This window comes from Pteropus vampyrus, unplaced genomic scaffold (genome assembly GCF_000151845.1).
Source record: "Pteropus vampyrus isolate Shadow unplaced genomic scaffold, Pvam_2.0 Scaffold81, whole genome shotgun sequence".
Lineage (NCBI taxonomy): Eukaryota > Metazoa > Chordata > Mammalia > Chiroptera > Pteropodidae > Pteropus > Pteropus vampyrus.
Genome location: NW_011888862.1, coordinates 6,761,916 through 6,783,759, shown reverse-complemented (window position 1 = coordinate 6,783,759; position 21,844 = coordinate 6,761,916). Strand labels below are relative to the sequence as shown.

At 35.7% G+C, this 21,844-nt stretch overlaps 1 protein-coding gene across 1 annotated transcript in view; it reads left to right on the top strand.

Annotated features, from left to right (window-relative positions):
- Positions 1-605: 605 nt before the first annotated feature.
- Positions 606-21,844, top strand: part of SCML2 (Scm polycomb group protein like 2) — an 80,589-nt gene continuing 59,350 nt past the window's right edge. The window contains exons 1-6 of the mRNA XM_011362997.1: positions 606-646; positions 2,674-2,742; positions 7,306-7,376; positions 8,215-8,449; positions 11,576-11,664; positions 20,910-21,153. Coding sequence (XP_011361299.1) covers positions 625-646; positions 2,674-2,742; positions 7,306-7,376; positions 8,215-8,449; positions 11,576-11,664; positions 20,910-21,153 — 730 coding nt within the window. The 5' untranslated portion in view covers positions 606-624. The remainder of the gene's footprint in view (positions 647-2,673; positions 2,743-7,305; positions 7,377-8,214; positions 8,450-11,575; positions 11,665-20,909; positions 21,154-21,844) is intronic.

Here is a 21,844-nt window from a genome sequence, read left to right as displayed (position 1 = left end):
TGGAGGGCAAGGACAGTGTATTATTTATCTTTGTTGTAGAGTACCTGTCATACTAAGGACATGCAGGAAAAGTTTGAATTAATGAATGAATTAGTGCCTCAAAATACACAGGCCTTTTAACAAGTCATTGTCTTGTTAGACTTGACTCCTGCAGTTCTATAAGTTTCACCAACACAGTCATGATTCTTCCACCTCTCGGTAAAATGAGCTTAAGGAGCTTTTGAAATAGCCCTCAGTTTGAATCCCAACTCTACCAACTTACCATCTGCTCTTTTTTATTCATTTAACCACAAAATTTACCCTTTTAAAGTACACAATTTAGTGATTTTTAGTGTGTTTTCAAGATTGTGCATCAATCACCACTACCTAATACCAGAACATTTTCATCGCCTCAAAAAAGAAACTCCTTACTCATACCCACACCCATTAGCAAGTCACTCCCCAGTCCTCCCCCAGCCCTTAGCAACTACTAAAACATATCATTTTTATTCAAGGGAAAGAGATTAAAATGATCTTACTCTACAACTGATTTCTAATAATACCATCCTTTAGAAATGTGTTGTGCTAAAAGGAGGCATTGATTGTTTTTTCTCCTTGTAGGAAATAATACCAGAAAGGGGTAGAATGGGGCGAACAGTGAATGAAGGTAAGATTCACATGTCTAAAGATGATAATATTTTTAGTTATTCGTTTGGAATGAGTATCTTTTGGTAGACTGAACTTTTTTTGAAAAAGCCTTTTTAATAGATGTTAGGTGCTTAGAATCAGAATTTTAGAAATGAATAGCTATTAAAGATAATTTTGTCTTCCTCGTTTTGTAAATGAGAAAACTGATGCTCAGGGAGGTTAAGTGAACAGGTCATAACAACAGTCTGTGACAATGCCAAAATCAGAATACAAATCTTCTAACTCTAATATGAGTGATTAAAAATGCTTCATTTTGTTTTGTTCTAGTGAGAAGGCTTCTCACTGTCCTTCTCACTTTTCTCCTCATTTGCACTATTTTGAGTTGAATTTTCTCTCTCATAATATATACATCACACCTTTGCTATCTTAAATCCTGTTCTTCCTTTAAGACCCTGTTCAAGTCCCGTGTCTTCTCTTGACTTTCTTTGGCTGAATGCTGATTGTTGTCCTCTGCTGTTCCCAATTTGTCAAGTGTATTAGTTTAGTGTAGTCTCTGTAACAAGATTCTTTACTTTAGCTTTACAGTTTTATTTTCTTACCTATTAGAAAATCTTACTGTAGAACTATTTAGTAAATATAAGTATGTACTTTCTTTGTACTAGCCAAGTCATTTAAATAGAAAGCAACCCATATATCCTCTTCAAGTGTTCACATATCTTGAAGAGTCACTCAGTCATAACCAGAAAGTAGATCTGTTATCTTAAATGGTATACCTGGAATAACTCATAGATCTTTCTTTAAGAAGCTTGTTGCTTGACAATTTGAGCATCGATAGGGTAAAACAGCAATAGATGGAAACATATCAGATATGATTAAATTCATGAGTTCATAATGATACCGAAAAAGAAAACTTACTGGTAATCTGTGGAGAATGCAACTTCTCTATGTGACCTGCACCTCAGGGTAACAATGGTTGAAGAGGGGAAGTTTCACTCTATAGAACTAAATACTAGGAGCCTCCTATGAGAAGTATTCAACACAACCTATGAAGTCATCTCTCCTATCCTCCCCACAAAAAAGCCAAACCTGACTTTGATTGAACTCTTGATCAAAATATCAATACCAATTTAGAGAAAATATAAGGACCAGAAGAACATATGAGGAGACAGTCAGCAAAATCCAGTTTGGAAAATTCTAAATTGGTATCATCAGCAAAAAAATTGCTAGGGGAAGAGGGGAAAAGAAAAAAAGAGGTGGAGCCTATAGATCAAAAGACTTATGAGACATATCAACCATTACTATGTATAGACTTTATTTGGGTCCTGATTCAAACAGACACACTTAATTAGGACAACTGGGGAGATGTGAACACTGACTGCTTATTTGATGATATTAAGGAATTTTGATTAATTTTTTCAGCATAACAGTATTATGATTAATATTTTTAAAAATGAGTACTTTAAGAGGTATGTACTATAATATATGTGGGCAAAATAATGTAATATCTTAGATTTGGTGAAGTCACAGGTTTAGCACTGTTTGAGCTCCTCACATTGGCACAGAGAAAAAATTCTGCCTAGTCCGTTGAATTACATTATATTCTAGCTTCCCTGTTATGTTTTAAACTCTCAAAAGCATCCACTCTATTTCTAGGGCATGTTAATTTGAATATTGTAAGGATCAACTCAGCTCATTTGGTGTATTTATTTATTCATCTAACAAATGTTTGAGGGTGATATTGCATGCCAGTTCTAGGCACTGAAGATATAGCAGTGAACAAAACAGACTAAATAAAATAAATAAATCACTGTCCTTTTGGAGATAACATTTAAGTGGAGTGAGGCATACAATAAACAAAATAAATGATCAAATTATAAGGTACATAGTATGTTAAAAAAAGAAGTCCTATGTAGAAAATTAGAATATTAATTATAAAATTAAAACTGGCTCCTATCAGAAAATAGTTTCAGTTTATAGTTTTTCTAAGTGCTCTTTCAGACTATTGCTATGGTCTTCCAGTATTGCTCATGATTTTCTTTTTTTAAGGTTCAATGGATGTCAAGAAGGAGAATCAAGGGAAAGCTCCTCACTCAGGCACATCTTCTATGCAAAATGGTAGGTTTTTAAAGCAGTTCAATACAACATATTTTTCTTCACTCAGTGTTAATATAAACTCATTGCTTTTGATATAGTCTGTGTACAGTAAAGGTCTGTAAATATAAAATGTAAGCAATAAGGAAGGTCAAAAAATAGTATTTTAGTTTGAAAAATTTACTTTGGTTTTACTTAGAGATAAATTGGTATGACATTAAGTAAAAAGATAGCCATGTATTTTAATGCAAATTTTGCCAAATTTAAAGATATCTAATTATTACCATGTGTTTCCAGTTTAAAATGATTATTAATAAAAACCCTTCTTCTGACATTAGAGTCAATGTGAAAGTCCTTTTTTGATGATCAAAAGACAGTTCAGTGGATAAAGGGTTAGGCATTGGGAGGTCTGACAGACCTGTCCTAGAATCCTGGCCTCATTCTTTATTGGCCCTGTGACCTTGGCAAAAATACTCAAGATTCTTAGTCTCTTTTTCCTTCTCTGTCGCACAGAGATAATACTACTTATCTTATGGGATCATTGGAATTTAAATAAAGAAAATGAGTATAAAGCACCTAATATAATGCCTAGGTACATCATAAATGTTCAGTAAATGTTAATTTTATTTATTCATACCGAGTTATTAATTCATGTTTTAAGTTCCTTATTGTGAACAGTGCATGTATAGTACTGCATCAGAGACTCAGGAGATAGACTCAGGAAAATTCTAAATTGGTATCATCAGCAAAAAAATTGCTAGGGGAAGAGGAGAAAAGAAAAAAAGAGGTGGAGCCTATAGATCAAAAGACTTATGAGACATATCGATCCGTTGTACCTATTTTTAAGGAAAATGAGAAAATAAGTCATATGCACACAAAAGGCTGAACAAAAAGTACTATAGCAAACTTATCGTGTTTACCAGAGATTTCAGGCAAACCTCTTGCCCCTTGTCTTTCTGTTGTACCTGCCAGTCCCACCCTTGGAGCAGTTTACACATGACTTTCTGTTCCTACAGGAACATTGCCTATAGAGGTAATCCCCATGGAACCATTCTCTCTGACCAGTGGTCCCTCAGTGCTTCCTTATTTTTCCCATTGGCCTTATTTGGTCCTTAGTTCTTTCCTCCAACCTCTAAATCCCTCCAAGGAAATGGAGGCCATTAGGTTAGAGTCATCCCTACAGATTCCTCCCCATCTGTTTTTTTTAATATAACAATTTTGCTGAGAGATAATTCACATACCATAATACAATCCACCTATTTAAAGTATACACTTCAGTGGTTCTCAGTATATACACATAATTGTGCGACCACCACCACAATCAGTTTTAGAACATTTTCATCACCCTAAAAAATCCTGTACCCAGTTAGCAGTCACTTATTTATTTTCCCCCAGTGCCTCTCTCCTTCCCCAGCTCTAGCGAACCACTTACCTACTTTTTATCTCTATAGATCTGCCATTCCAACAATTTCACAAAAGTAAATTTGAAAAAAATATATTCTTAAAGGTTGAAACTAGTAACTTTTCAAAATTCTCAAACTTTTGATTTAAAAAGTGAGATTACTTAATTAAATTGACAGACATCTGCAGGTATTTCTTAGGGCCCTGACCTTAGAAATCAGTGAGTGACTGCTAGAAGGTAAGCTCCAAGAGAGCCAGGATTTTTGTGTATTAATTGCTGCATCTCCAGTACCTAGGACAGTGCCTGGCACATACTGGTGACTTTCTATGGGATCTAGTGATGTATAAGACAATCATGATTCCTGCCCTCTTTGAGTTTAGGAGACAAGATAGACATTAAATGCTCAGTTACAGTTGTTAAAAATGCTGTAAAGTAGTGGGCGCTGTGATCATTCAGCTGAGAAGCTTCCAGCTCTAGATATTTTGGCTATCTTCTTTCCAGATACTCTGAACCCAAGGCTCACACTGGTGGAAGACATCATTCTGATTTACTCTGGAGAAGACCAGGGGGCTTATATAGATTATGTTCAATTTGCCAAAAGGTGTTTGGACAAATAATGGACTAGAATAGATTACAAGTCAAACAAGAAGGGACCATGGACATGTTATGTGCAAATAATCAGATCACATGGTTATGTGTGTACACTTGCCTCATGAACAAACCTATCAGTTCCCAGGCTTATTTTCTGATAGGGAATAACATTCTTCACCTCATCTGTCAATGAGGATAAGATGCAGAGGCAGACTGGGACCTCAGGCTTGGCTGAGATTTTCTATTTTGGCTCCTGGTCAGGAATTCCAGCTGTGGCATTGTTGTAGATGTGTTCAAATCTAAATTAGTAAAGCCTGTTGCTATGTTATTGGTAGAGTCTCAGCACATGGACAGCCAAGCTGAACAGTGTTGCAGACTAAAAGTTTTGCCTTTTGAATAAAAAAAAAAAATTAAGGCTGCAATGGTTAAATCCTACATATGGTCATTAGCTTGCAATGTAATAGAAAATGGTCATATAAAAGCACACCGGTATAAAGGATTTGCTAGCTCAAATTAGAGCCCATTCAGACACAAGTGGTGATAGAATATTTTAAAAATTATGTTACAGAGATGTATTAAGTCTTTTCCAATGTCACTGAAAAATTTTTACGGATATATCTGGTTTGTGGAAGAATTTTAGTTTTGTAAGGTACAATTGCGAAATGGTTTTAGTTCCCCAGTCATTATTTCTAACTAATACTTTCTTCTTCCTGGGATGTCAGCTCCTTAATGACATCTTAGCCAGATTTTTTCCCATTCATGTTTTGTTTTGTTGTTCTTTTTGTTTTTAATGCTCTCTAAGACCATATGGCAGTGGAGCTTCAGTTAGAATTTCAGGTCTTCTGATTGTCAGGTTAGTGCTTAGGAGGTCACTGAAATATCTTGGTCAGTTTAATTTTGGAGCTATCAGTCTCAGTTTTCACATTTGAGAAAACTATCCCGTATTTATAAATTCAAGCACAACTATGACATTTAGTTTTATAATAACACCATTTATTGAGTGACTTACATGTATGCTACTTCGCTTAATTAATAAAATACCTTGTACCATATTTATTACATTCTCATTTTATAGAAGAAAGAATTGAAGCTGAGCAGGTGAAACGACTTGCTAGTAAGGTCACATAGCTAGTAAGAGGCAGAGCCAGATGGGAAGAAGGCAGGTTCAACTCCAGAGCCTATATTCTAGACATTGTGCTGTATGCCTTTTAGCATCTGGTAGTACTTGCTTCACATAGTCTGGAAGTGGACTTAAACACAGTATTTTTTAAAATGGGACAGTCTCTTAAGATTTATTTTTAAGTTAAAAAAAGCAGGGTGTACAATGTTATGTATGACATGCTTAATACCATATATAATATGTGTGCATACATAAGAATACATACACACATATTGGTGGTATCATGAAGCTGGTTCACACCATCTTGGGAGAGCCGATTGTGCACATCTCTTTCCAACTTTATGGTTGGTGACCTCACCTTGGCACCTTGCAGTCAGCTATGGTGATAGTGTTTACATCATAGAAATCTGCAAACACTATGAGTCAGGCTTTTTGATTGTTTGTTTTCTGAAAAGCTTGTTGTTTAATATTATCAGCACTTCACATGCATGTGTGTGTGTGTGTGTGTGTGTGTGTGTGTGTGTGTGCGCGCGCGCGCGTATGTGTATGAAGTGTGTTATAGCCTTAGATATCCTATCTAATAGGCCAGTAACAGAGATTCCCCCAGGAAGGGGAACTGTCAAAATCAATATTTTTATCATGAGGAAATTAAATAAGAGTTTAGAAAAACCTCGTGGTTGATGAGAATTAAACTTTGTATGAATTAATTGTACCTTTAATACAGCTATCAAGTCTTTCTCTCAGTGTCTTTGGCATCTGACTGGCACATGAATTGAAGTGTTCGAGCCAGGCAGAGTATACTACTTTCTGACCTTCTCCACTAGCATTATAAAGTATTATTAAGACTAAGAGAGAAAAGATAACAAGAGTTTGTAGAGGATGTAGATCGTTAAAATAATTCATATTAGTGACTGTACCAATGACTGGTTTACATTTTGTTCTGCCGCCATATTCTTGACACCTGGATGGAGACCTAGTGAATTGAGAAACAACTCTGGTTCTCTGATTTTCTTCTTTCCATAAAGCATTGCAGGGGTAAAATTTTGTTAGACCACACACCTAAACACCTTTAGCTCCCCATGAAAAACAAAGCGGCTTCACATTAATGGAACAAAATGGTAAAAACACATGTATCGAGTAAATTTAGAGACAAATGAGTAGAATTTGCTATTACTCTGTAAAAGTCTTTTAGGTGTTTCTAGAGTCCACATTTTTAGAATCACTGTGCTGTAGTCTTTATTATGCTAAGAAGATCTAGCTTGTAATTTATATCAGAGCCATTATTATCAGGCAGTTGTCTTATTTTTTATTTCATGTTGATAATCAAATGTAGATCAAGAAGTTTGGATCTGCTCTTTAGAATGTATTTTTAAAGACATAGAACTAAAACCCATTTTATTCCTGAAAGTTAGTATACATATTGTAAATACTGAATAATACAAAAAAAACAACCTATTTTGTATATTTTTTCCAGATGATTTCCAGTGGGATACTTACTTGAAAGAGACTGGATCTTTAAGTGCTCCTTCCGAGTGTTTCAGACAGGTTTGCCACAATTCTCTAGATATTGGTATATTAATGTAAACTATTAACTTGTTGAAAGGTGTCTTTGTGATTGTTAGATTCAAGTAGTGAGAGGAGATAGTGGGATTATGGTAGTGCCATTTAAGAGCCAGATAATCTCTTTGCATTCATTCATTAAGAATTTACTCAGTGTCAAGTATATTAAGCCCCTATGACTGCTCGTCTGAAGGAAAAGACAGACATGTAAATAATTGAGAAGTGTGATAACTCTATAGGGGGAGCTCACAGAAGAGGTGCTATTGAGATGGTTGGAATGAGGGGAAGGATACTCCAGGTAGAGAGAACATACAAAACAAAGGTACATGGGTGTATAAGAACCTGAGTGTTGAGGGATGGCATGGGATGGCTGGAGCACAAAGTGGGTAGAGGTAATAGTGTGGGAATGAGGTTAAAGGTTAAAGGCTTTTAAACTGTACCGAGCACTTGTACTTTATATCTTAGGCAGTAGTGAGCTGCCAGTTGATTTATTTCAAGGGGAGTGGCCTAATCAGATTCTTATTAGAAAGCCATTCAGGGTGCATCTTAGAGACTGTATCTGGGTTGCCTGAAAGTGGGAAGATGAGTAAGACCAGGAGTGGACAGTGTTTTTATGCCACATGTCAAGCCAAGGAGAGGGTTTGGAGATCTTTTTATTGACCCTTGTAATTCTTACTTTGGTTACCATCTGCTGTGACTGTTAACTTAAAATACTCCTCAAGTATTCTGGTAACATAACTGACCATTTGTTTAAAGTTGATGCATTTTAATAAAATTGTGTGTGTGTACACACATATACATATGTGTGTGTATATTTATATAGTCCGAGATTCCACCGACTAATGACTTTAAAGTTGGTATGAAATTGGAAGCCCGTGACCCTCGCAATATGACTTCAATATGCATTGCCACCATCGTTGGAATGACTGGTGCCAGGCTGCGTTTACGCCTAGATGGTAGTGATAACACCAACGATTTCTGGAGGCTCGTTGATTCTGCAGACATACAGCCTGTTGGGACATGTGAAAAGCAAGGGGACTTACTTCAGCCTCCACTGGGTAAGGATAAACAGTTTTAAAATAACATATTCTTACTAATGTAGTATTCAGTAGAAATAGTTTTAGGTGGCCTTTCAAGGATCTCTTCTCCTAGATATTCTTGCAAATAAGTAGTCAGGTGGTTACTATGGAGAATGTATGCGAGAAGAACTCATCAGTACCATATGTTATGGAGTTCCACTTAAGTACACATTGGGTAATCGTGTGCCGATGGTTCACCACTGCAGGGCAAGACTCATTCTATCTTCAGACTTGGTGTCAAAAGCCAGCTCTACTAGATTACACGTGCAGATTCAGAAACCCTTCTGGGAGAGAAGTTTATAGTATTTGGTATAAGTCACTGCCTCTCTCATTATTGTCCACAGAACCATTCTACATTTTCTGTGTTGGGATGAGCACAGAAGAAGGATAATTCCACATCCAGACTCCAGTTTCAAACTTAGGAATTTCATTTTTTCTGTAGTAGAAAGGAAACACTGAGAGGTATAGGAGTGAGTACCTTTAGGTCTTTGAAAAGGAGGAAATATATGAAACTTACCAGCAAATGTTTTTACATACAAATCTCTCAATTTTGACCCTTTTTTAAAAAGTAAAAAGTGCATGACTCTAATTTGGGGCAAAATTTTTCTCTTTCAAGACTTAGGCATACTGTGATATTCTATAGAAAATAGGTGATTTAGTTTATCACTTTTATATTCCGAGTGAATGGTGGGTTTTGGTTTTTGTTTCTTCTTTACAGTGCTGAAAATGAAAATTCTCTATTGTGAGGCACAATGAGAGAATGGATTTTTTGTTTCCTACTAGTGAAAAATTCCCTGAGAACCAAAATTTAATATATTAATAAGAACTATTCTTAGCAATATCTTTTTATACTATCTTTTTCTAATTGCTAATTATTTCTAATTTTGTTTAAAATATTTTAAAAAACTAACCAGAGATGTGTTATTCCAAGAAGATGGTTTAGGGTATGTGTGTGTTTTTTGTTTTTTGCCTTCTTCTCTTTCTTCATATCATTTATGGTTTTTTTGTTTATTTTTAAAACATTTCTTAAATCAGAATTCTGTAAGAGATATGTATAAACCTGAGGTGTAGTGCTTCCCTGTTTGGATTTTATCTCTCTGTTTACAATACCGTAATATGTTTTTATATTTTGTTTAAAGGAAAATATAGCTATTATGATTGCCAGCATTTGAAACACATAGCTAGATTTAGGATCATTCTTTTTAAAATTACTTTTAGAGTTTATTTTAATTAAAAATATGAAATACATAGCAGTACATACTGATTAGTATATATTTTGACAGTACATATAAAAATACACAATTTTCGTCAAGTTGCTCACTAGGTACTTTGAATAGTTTCCATTTTAATATAACAACTTATTTCGTTTTCCTTTTTAAAAGGTTTATTTAAATCTTAAAGGTTGTTATTTAAAAGATTTTTTAAAGCATTATATACAAAAATAAAAGTGTACAGATCATAAGTTTATAGCTTATATATGAATAAACTTGTATAACCACCACCTGAATCAAGAAATAGAACATTATCAGCACCCCAGAAGCCCTACTCCTGTTGATCTCCAGTCATAGTTTCCCCCTTTCCAAACGTAACCACTGCCCAGACTTCCTAACACCATAGATTAGTTTTATCTGTGTTTGAATTTTTTATATGCACTTTCATCTATTTTTTAGCCTTTTAATCTGTTTGACTTTAGGGATTTATAGAATTAAGAAAAATGTTAAATTAAGAAAAATCATGATGCACAATGTAATAGGGTAAGATGAGGGTTAAGAGAAAGGCGTAAGGACCAGAGAATGATTCTCATGCAATATTTTAATCACAGTGTGGGAAATCCATGCTGTGGATAACTATTTATTAGATACCACTAATAATACAGATTTATTTTAAAGGAGTATGTAACAAATTCCCCCCCCCCGCCTTTTTCCTAGCAGTAATTATTTTTCTAGTCAGATGAGGGTGTTTTGGTACAGGGTTATTATAGGGTGACTTTCTGGCTGAACTTTTTTGCATGTTTTATCATATTGATGGACCTGTTGCAAGTGATTCATGTGCCTTCCTGTCTTAACGCATGTATCCATCAGGGATGCATGCCAAGTTCTCTCCAATTCTGGCATCAAGGCAGGGAAGTGTTGCTTGAAACAGATTGCCTCTTGAAAGCAGAGAAACTAGCAGACCTTTGCTCCCTGCTACACATGCCAGATGCTGTGATATTCACTATTAATTGATAAGATCTAGAAAAGATGTCTGTTGAGTCTATTTTGATAGCATCTGATAAAAATTCTAAGAGGAAATCATGTTTAGTGTGTGTAAAGATTGCTAAAGTGAGAGCTGTCTTTTTCTTTTAACATATTGTACGAAAAATTTCAATCATACACAAAAAGTGAAAAATTTACAGTGAACACTCACATACACACTACCTAGGTTATACTATTATGGTTTTACTATACTTGCTTTATCACTTATCTGTCCATCTGCCCTTCTAGCAATTCATCAATCCATCTTATTTTTAAAAGCATTTCAGAGTAAGTAATTGGCATCAATACATTTTCTCTAAATACTTTAGCACGCATATCATTAACTAGAGTTTAGTGTTTATTTTCTTTTTCTTTTGAGGTAAAATTTACTTACAATGAAATGTATCATCATAAGTGTATATTTGCTGAGTTTGACAGGAAAGTGTCTTTCTCTGAAAGGAAATAAAGCAGGGGCTCTGAGGAAGAAGAGGGACTGGAAGTCTTTTGCAGCCTTTGCCCTGTTTGTGTGGCTGTTGGTGAGAAATAGAAGCTGTCCTGGGTTCTGGCTTGGATCACCCTGAGTATTCTGGCCCGTTCCCAGCATATATGTGTGTATTGGTGAACTCTAGCTAGTGGCTTCTCTAAAATGAGAGTTTCTACTTCCACCGTAGCATTGTTGTCAAGGAGTACAGTGGGTACAACCAATAGTGCTGATTGGAGGGTGCAGCTGCTCCTCTTGACCACTTCCTGAGTTCCTCGATAAGAAAGTTATTCTCTGGAGAAGAATGGCAAATGAAAGCTACTTTAAATATCAACTAGTTATAATACCATAGGCTTTTTTTAATGACATTTAATTTATTTTCTGCAATAGGGTACAAGATGAATGTATCATCTTGGCCAATGTTCCTGTTACGTACACTGAATGGATCTGAATTGGCACCTGATACAATCTTTAAGAAGGTAAGAAAGGTCATAAAAAGCTTCCATCAACTGGGCTGTTAGTTTTGTTTTTTTCATGGGGGCACTTAAATACTTCGTCTTCTCTGACATGGAACAGCAAAAATGCTTTTTAAATTACTGGATTGGATAGGGGTAGAGGGGGTCGAATATATGGTGACAGAAGGAAATTTAACTTTGGGTGGTGAACACACAGCGCAATACACATATAATGTATTATTGAATTTTATACTTGAAACTTATATTATTTCATTAACCAATGTCACCCAAATAAATTTAATTAAAAAAATAAATTACTGGATGGGCAAATGTATTAATCTGCTAGGACTGCCATATAACAAAGTACCCAGACTAGGTGGCTTAAGCAAAAGAAATTTATTTTTTCACAGTTCCGGGGGCTAGAAATGTAAGGTTAAAGTGCCATCAGGGTTGTTTTCTGGTGAGGCTTTTCTCCTCGACCTCTTGTCTGTACTGGTACTGTCCACGCACGCACGGAAGGAGAGGAGTCTTTGGTTTCTCTTCCTCTTATACGAACAACAGTCCAATCAGATTAGGACCCCGCTTTTATGACCTCACTTAACCTTTAATACCTTCTTAAAGGCCCTGTGTCTAAATATAGAGTCACATTGGGGGTTAGGGCTTCAATTTATGAATTTTGGGAAGACAGTCTGTCCACAATGACTTAACGAATTTATTTTCTCAGAGCTCTGGAGGCTAGAAGTTTGAGATCAAGGTATTGGCAGGCTTGGTTTCTTTTGAGACCTCTCTCCTTGGCTTGTAGGTAGCTGTCTTCTCATGGATTTAGATGTCTGTGTTCTGATTTCCCCTTTTTATGAGGACACTGGTCATATTGGATTAGGGCTCACTCTAATGACCTCATTTTAACTTAATTACCTCTTTAAAGACCCTATCTCCAAATACAACCACTATTCTGAGGTACTGGGTGTTAGGACTTAAACACGAATTTTGGTAGGAGCACACAATTCAGCCCATGACAGCAAGTCATAAAGAAAGCTCAATTATAATCATCCACTAGTCAAAATGAATTAATATCTTGTTTCTTGACCTTAGAGAAAGGGGTATTCTACTGGAAGCGAATGTCCTTGCTATTTTATTTATCTTCAGAAGCTTCCCTTCACTTTGCTATGTTAGTTATCTCTTTGATATTGGAGAAAATGATGATGGGCCAAAAAACCACTTGAAAGTTACTTGGAGAGATTTGGTTTCAGAAGTAAAAGCATGTTAAAAAGGAAATAGTTGTTATATAGCAAAGGGAAAATTCCAAAAAATAGTTTATGTTCTTGAGAAAATGTTGAAAGAGTACACTGTTTTAAGAAATAATGAATAAAAGCCAACTTTTAGTTAAATTATGAGTCAAAATATTTCTTTCTCACACTTTGTTCTAATTATTTTCTCAGTCACTTAACTTTTACTGCAACTGTTCATATCAGGAATGGTAAACATTTTTTAAAACTTTCGAAGAAGGTTAAAGACAAGGATTTGACACATCAATTAATATGACCCCTGCATTGCAAAGAAAAATTCTTTGAGTGCAGCTTTGAGCAGCATGAATGCTGAAAGTGGGCTTGCCCTACCAGCAAGGAATACAGGCAAATGCAAGCCCTTTGGGCAATGTGTAATGCATATGTAATGCATAACAAGAGATGTTTAGCGGTAGTCTTATTAAGCTTGGGCTGTGGCTTTTAAAAAGCCATTGAATCTCTTTTACTTATCCAAGTGTTTTATCAACTAGTCACATGCCACATGTCATACACATTATGTTTTTCATTATTAAAATTATAAAAGTAGTTCACGTTCGTGTGGTGGGAAAAAATCATACTATAAACTTAGAGTGAAAAATGAGTATCCCTTTATCCTGTGTATTCCTGTGTTCCACTCTTCTCTCCACATTGAAGTTTTTATTTATAGTCTTCCAGACCTTTTTCTGTGCATTCATTAGCATATGTGGGCTTTTATTTTTTTTAAACATAACTTGGAATATATTATATGTGTTGTTCTGTGATTTGGTTTTTCCCTTAAAATATGTATATTTCGGAAATATTTCCATTTCATTTCATACATATTTCAGGTTGTATTGTATTCTTCTGTGATACGGATTACCATAATTGGTTTAATCTCTTCCTAAGGATGAATGTTTAGGTTCTCTTCATATTTTTTTTTAAATCATCTACAGTGAGCATTTTTGTATGTGTGTGAATAGCTACATTCTTAGAAGCAGAATTGCTGCTTCAAAGGGAATGTATGCTTTAAGCATTGATATATACTGTTAAATTACATCCCAAAAGGGTGTTCCGAGCTGTGCTCTATTACTAGTGGAGGTATGTTTGTGTTCCTACACCTTCACTAACACTGAATATTATCTGTCTTTTAAAATTTTGTGAATCTTTTTTTGGGAAGTGAGGATAAGGAAGGTATCCCTTTGTTGTAATTTTCATTAAACTTATTACCACTGAAATTGAGCTTTTTAAATGTGCTTAGCGGTCTTTTATTTTTCTGTGAATTGCTTGATTCTTGTCTTTGCCTGTTTTTCTATTGGAATTCTTTTCTTACTCTTATTGATTTGTAGGTGCTGTTTTTAGCCAAGCTTGAAACTTGGCCAGGAGCCATCTTAAATCCTCACTCCTCCTTAACCCTGGCTTCTGGATAGCCAATTAATTATAAAGGCCTATGCACTCACTTAGCTTCCTAATTATTTCTTTGTTATGTCTCTTCTTTCTAACCTTACTACCATCGCTGCCTCTCATACAAAGCTTTCCTCTTGCCTGGACTGTTAGCCTTAAAACTATCTCTAATCTTCACCTTTCCACGTAACTGCTAGAAATATCTGACGTAGAAGCTTTACCATGTCATTCTCTTGCTTGAAACTCTTTTGAAGTTACCAGTTGCACTCAAGATGAATTATAAGTTTATTAATATGGCCTTTAAGGGGATGTATGATCTGATTTATGGTTTACACTCCTTGCTTTGGATTTTATGTTCTAAATTGCTTATAAATAGCCCATCGATACCACGTTTCTTTTTAGAGCTGATTATCTCTGGTTAACTTCTGTTTTCTTTTAAATTCAAGTCAGGTATTAAATCTTCCAAGATACCTTCCCGAATTCCCCCTCTCCATTCTTATTATTCTGTACACCTTTTGCATATCTCAACCTATGTAGGTATTGGATTATACTATTAGTTTCACTGTCTCTTGCTTTCTAGACTGCGAGTTCCTTTTGAGCACTTAACATGTCTATATTCTCAGTGCCTATCATAGGTCCTGGTACAGACTGGTTAAATGAATGAAGAAAAATTGAGTACAGGAAGATGAATACATTTAGAGAGAGAAGATGGGTTTTGTTTTGGACATGTTGGGGTGCTTGTGGGAAATTTGAGGAGGGATGACTACCACCAGACTGTTGGAAGTAAAGTGTTTAGAACTTAGAAACAAGGTTTTGCTTGGGTACGAGGATTTGGGTTTTGAGTTTCTAGCTTAAATGGTAGTGGTGGAAGCCTTGAGCATGAATGAGCTAGTTCAGAGAGAATATATAAAAGAATGGAGTGTCACGGTTAGAACCTTGGGAAATACCCACTCACCTTTATAATGTATAAGTGCTCATAGCAGGTACTTAAGGTCAGTTAGGAGGAAAGCTGATTCTTCATTTTATTTTATTTTAATTACAGAGGATTAAAAAACATTTAAATAAATCACTTTACAATATCTAATAATTTTCAAAAAATCTATTATTCTGCATGTGTTAAATATTCATTTTTCAATTTAGAGCTCAAAGGACCCAGCCCAAGGGGGAAGAGGTACATTATTTTGTAGACAGTTTATTATTTTAGCAGAGTAGAAAGCTGATTCTTTACGATTTGGTAGATAGGAAGTTCATCAATTACATTAGTGAGAACTAAAGACCAAGTAAACAATGTCCTCACAGAGTTAAATTTGTAGTTGTTGGGGCAGAATATTGATAAAGTTCACTCCTGATGGCCTCAATTTACTACTCCGAAATAGGAAACTGACCAAGGTTGGAGGGAAGGATTCATGTGTAGACTGAATGTCTGCTGTGTTCTAATGAGGCAGAAAGTTTATTTTCTGGCGGGGAGAAAGTCAGTTAAAAAGAAAATAATAAATAATGAGGATATGTTATTAGTCTTAAGGTGAATGGTAAGGTTTGGAATAGCAACTGTACGAGATGGGAGAGGGAATGGCCTAGGGACACACGACAGTATTTTGGAGGGCTCAGCTAAAGACAAAGACTAAATATGTGTGGCACTGAAGGTAGTAAGCATGTGGGACTTTTCTTTAGCTGTACTCAGCAACTAAGTGTAAATAGTTAAAGTGAATTGTGATACTGAACTTTACAACAAGCACAAGGGGTTAAGTTGGTTTTGGGTGCTGAGAAGAAAGTGGTGACTTGATGCTCTGTAACCTAGATGTGAAGGGGTGTGATAGAATATTAGAGTATTTGGTCCTATTCTTTATCAGTGGTTCTCAACTGGGAAGGAGAGCAATTTGCCCCCAAGGGGCATTTGGCAATGTCTGGGGATGATTTTGGTTGTTATAACTTATGTGTGTGTGTGTGGGGGGGATGCTACCTAAATCTAGTGGGTAGAGACCAGGAATGCTGCTAAACTACAATACACAGAATAGCCCACACAACAGAATGTTCTGGCCCCAAATGGCCATAGCGCCAATGGTTGAGAAACTGATCAGTATTAATCCCTTGGTAATATCTTCTAATTCCTAGCTTTAAATACAATTTAAAATGCAGATGACTTTCAAATTTCTATTTCCAATCTAGACCTTTTGCTCCCAGATCAGACTTGTATATCCAGCCTACCTACTCAGCATCCCCACTTGGTTGTCTAATACATCTCAAACTGCTCCTCCTGCAGCTATTCCCATCTCAGGGAGTGGCAACTATCCTTCTAGTTCCTCAGACCAAAAACCTTGGCGATTATTTCTTTCACACACTATATCCAGTCCATAAGGAAATCCTGTTGGCTCTATCCTCAAAATATATTCAAAATCCAAATACTTCCTGCTATCTCCATTGCTATCCTACTGGTACAAACTACCTTTATCTCTCACTTGGATTGCTGCAGTAGCCTCCTCATTGGTCTCTTTATTTATAACCTTACAATCTGTAGTCAACCAGAGTATTCCTTTTAAAACATAAGTGAGATTATATTAGTCCTCTGTTCAAAACTCTCCAGGGGCTTCCCATTTTACCCCGAGTAAAAGCCAGACTCCTTACTTACAGTAGCTTCATAGGGCACTATATGATATGGCCCTTCATTTTCTCTGACCTCGTTTCCTACTGCCCTTGCACTTGCATACTACATTTTAGCCCCTGTTGCTTCCTTGTTGTTTTTCAAACATTTCAGACACATCTGCTTTAGGCCCTGGCTGTTCTCCCTGCCTAGAACACTCTTCCTCTAGATGACTGCATGATTAATAATCACCTCCTTCAGGTTTCTGCTCAGTCTCACCTTCCATAGGAGGGCTGTCCTGATTACCCTATTTGAAATTGCACGACTCTTCCCACACAGTGCTCTTTGAATCTCTCTTATTCTGATCTACTCTTTTTTTTTTGGATGGCACTTAGCTTTTCCAACATATAATATATTTTACTTATAAATAAAATAATATATTTTACTTATAAAATAAGTAATAGATTTTATTTTACTTATTTTTACTTATTTTTATATTTTACTTATTTTATCATGTTTCTCATGTTGTTCTTTGCTAGCAGGTGAGCACCACAGGGATGGGATTTTTGTTTGTTTTTCTAATTAACATATCAAGAACCTTCAGTAGTGTCTGACATGTAGTACTCAGTAAATATTTGTAAATGAATAAAGGTTAAAGAACTAGAATTCTTGACGAGGTCAAAGAAGTAGTTGATTAAAAGTAGGGAAGTAGAAGTTAAGGATAGGAGTTTGCGATCAGAGGTAGACTGGGAATACAGTTGTAAACAAAAACAGTAAAAAAAAAAAACCTCCTGCTCTTATGAAGCTTACTTTCTAGCTGTAGAAATGTAAAAAAAACCATGGTCGATAAATAAAGTATGTATATATTATGTTTGATAGTTGTATATACTAAAGAGAAGGGAGGATGACATTTTAGATAGGTTGGCCAGGAAGTTCTTGCTGAGATGGTGCCATTTGAGTGACGATTTGAAGCAAGAGAATGAATCATGAGGCTACGCGGTTAAGAATATTCCAGGCAGAGGGGTAATGCAGATAATGCTGAGATTGGCTTCAGAGTTGGTAGGATTCGGGAAGAAATATTCTTTAAGAAGAACTGTATTGTAGATAAGCAAGGAGGGAGGTTCAAAGAGCATTCTTTACTACTCACTTTCTAGAACAGCATCATTTTTTTTTTCACAATAAAAGAATGATCTCTTGTTTATTTTAGCTATTTCTTTTGCAAATTTTATCTTTGTGTTTAGGAAATCATTCAAGAGCTGATATTGACCAACCATACCATATACTTTAAAAGCCACTAAATTTACTTTGATATAAATGGTATATGCATTGATATGACATAAATATCATTACCTTTTGTGGACAGCAGAGGGAACCATTTTGCCAATTATCTAAATCTGGCGGTAGCTTGTTTTGAAATAGCCTTTTCATTTACTGTTATGTAAAAAGCAGTTCCTTTAATTTTTTAAAAAAAATAAAGACTGGTTTTCTTCCAGAGAGCTCTGTTAATATTTATTTATATGGCTATACTGACGTAAGTAAATTTGATAGGCTATTCATGAAATTTAGAAGAATTAATAAACAGTATGAAAATCTTAAGAGAATAAATTGCATTTTGTCTACGATCATTTTCTGTTTTTTTTTTTTGTTGTTGTTGTTGTTATTTACCAGCTAATAGTGGTGTTGATAACGTACTGTGTCACATTGGGATATCTTTTTGGTTATACATTTGAATCTTAAACTTCTTTTTCTCTGCTATTCCTGTCTTATTCTGTTTTATAGCAGAAAAATGTATACGCTATTTGAACTTTTGCTTTGCTACAGAAAGTCTTACTCTGTTATATGACAGTGTAAGCTCCCGGGATCCTTACGTGTGCCTTGAATGTTTTCTGCATTCTGTGAATGTCCGGTACAAATTTATCAACTACCAAGGTTATCTTTTGTTAAATATGCCCCCCCATATGTAGTAACAGACAGTTGATCTTTGGCCACTTCATGAAGTGGCAGTATGTAACTGCTTCTTACTATTTAGTTATTAAATACTTTGCTGACTTTGAAGGTGGTTTTAAAGAATCAAATTAATATGTAATTAAAAGGACTTTGAAGGCTAATAATTAAGAACTTTCGAATCGCAAGGGTGTAAAGGATAATAGTGGAAACGTATGGGACAGTGAGATGGGTTTAAAGGGGGCATTAAAAGAAGGAACCAACCTACCAGCTATGTTTTTTAAAAAACATTTTTATTTTTATTTTTTAAAAATTTGTTTAAATTAGTTTCAAGTATAGAGTACATTGGTTTGACATCTATATAGTTCATAAAACGATCCCCTCAATTGCTCCCTCCCTCCCCTGGAAATTTATAGTTTGGTAAAAGAATGAGTTGAGAGCTTGCTTACTGTTCTTCAAGAGATTCCTTGGTTCATTCCATTTTTTTTAAATGCTTGTTGTTGGGCACTATGCTGGAAATAACAATGTGAATAAGATGTAGTACCTGCTTTTGAAAATCTCTTAGTCTCATAGAGGAGTGAACATATTCCAACAGTAGTTTCAGGCAAGAGTGCCTCTGTTTGAGGTGGGTGGGAGTGAGCACAAGTTGGTGGGAGAAGCCTTAAAGAGGCCAGGAGAGCTGGGTGTTGAAGTGGCTGAGTTGAAGTTGGCCAGGCAGATGATGGGTTAGGGTGTTCCAAGGAGTTGACTGTCTAGGTTTAAAACCTAGCTCTGATAGGGAATGCAGTTAGCATTAATATGATGGCTAGGTGGAGGGCCAGGGGAGGGAGGGAACAATTGGGGGGATCATTTTATGAACTATATAGATGTCTAATCAATGTGCCGTATACTTGAAACTAATTTAAATAAATAAATTAAAAAAAATACAATAAAATCTAGCTCTGGTAGTATGGTGTATTCTTAGGCAATTGTATATCAGTTTTTTCATCTGTAAAATGGGGATAATAATTTACACTGACTTCATAGGGTATTGTGAGAATTAAATGAATATATGGAAAATATAAAATAGTGCCTGGCACATACTAACCAATTGAAGGTTAGCTTTTAATGTTATTACTGTAGAGATATAAGGGGTACACTTGGTAGGTCATGATCTTTGAATTTGTTAAGGGAAAAGGATGCCTCAGTGGTTCTCAGCCTTGGATACATATTAGAATCACCTGGGGCTGATTCACGGGCCCCTCCCCAGACCAGTTTATTATTTTCTCTGGTGGTGTGGCCCTAGGTGATTCTAATGTTAAGTTGGGCTAAGAATCACTGGTCTAGGACTATTTCCAGGCTTCTGGTTTGGGTGATTGGGTTGTTGATGGTGCTATTTATTAGCATAAAAAGCAAATTGAAAGAAAAGATGTTGTTTTTAACATAGCACTTGGGGTTTCTAAGAATACTTTTAGCATTTGCATGCTTTAACTTTTTGAAACTAGGGAATACTTGTTTAATATTGGCGTGTGGATTGGATAGCATAAGTGACCTCAAACTATATGACTTTCATGTTCTTATGTCTGCATTTTATACTTTGAGTTTCTTTTTGGATATTATCCGCTACTGTTCCTTCTCTTTGGACTTATTACCTTTCAGCATACCCTATAATTTATATATTTGTTGATTTGTTTGATTCTTGCTTTTAAAATTTCTCGTTGATTGCTTCTTCCCCTTTTCCCCACCCAACCCCCAACCACTATTACCACCACCACTAGAATGTAAGCTCCACCAGAGCTTTGATCTTTTTGTTCACCAATGAATCTTAAATTTCTGGTACATAGGATATATATTTCTTGAATGAATGAATGAATGAATTACTGTCAAGCTGGTTCTGTTTTGTTCCAGGTTCTTGGCTCTGCTCCATAGTAAGTGAGATGTTATGCAGAGTTTCAGAGAAATCTGTGAGAATGGTTTTCTTCTTGTATTTAATTGATAAACATGGAGCTTAATTTTTGATTGCTATAGGTTATGAGAATACACTTGAGCAAATGTTTCTTAATACATCTGAACAATGAAGACTTCTTTTTTTAATGTTTTGGTAGGAACCACCAAAGCCACCTATAAATAATTTTCAAGTGGGAATGAAATTGGAAGCTGTGGATAAAAAGAATCCGTATTTGATCTGTCCCGCAACAGTCGGAGATGTTAGAGGAGATGAAGTGTACATTACCTTCGATGGCTGGAGTGGAGCTTTTGATTATTGGTGCAAGTACTATTGTCGAGATATTTTCCCAGTTGGGTGGTGTCGTCTGACAGGAGATGTATTACAACCACCAGGAGCTCATGGTAAGATAATAAGTAACTACATGATCTTTTATTTTATTGAAGTTATGTCTAACTGCTTTTGGCATGGTGGTTAGGACTTCATGCGCAACTGGAGCAGCAGGCAGAACAGTAAGGGCACTGTCCAGGCTAGAGAACTGGAGGTAATGAAGGCTATGGTTAGAATTCTTGAGAGCCAACCCAGCATCATAGTCTGAATTGACAGTCCACATTGGAGAATGTGGAAAAAGCTATAGACCACACTTGGACCATTGAAGCCTTGCTGCTATAAGCATTTTGGGGTTCAACTTCCTTTATAGTTGATAATAAATTTAATATCACACGTGATATTCCATTATTTATATCTAGAAGACAGTTTTTAAAAGATTGGGCATAACAACTGTTACATGTTTTATGTGATTTTGGTCATATTTTTCAAGTTAAATGGATACTTTGATAGTCTTAAGTAAAATCTACACATCTGAAAATTTTGACTCTCTAGAAGCTGTTGTAGATTAACATGTTATTTTAGTAATGTCTTTATCAGTCGTAATGCCGTGCTTCGTAAGTTGAATACTGTGGTTGTCTAGATATTTTCTTTCAGAGAAAAGTCATCAAAACATTGAAGCTCCTTGATGACTTTTCCAAGGACTCAGACATGTCTAACTTGGTCTTCTGCAGTGGAGCAACTGCTGACATTTAAGAGGGGTCTAAG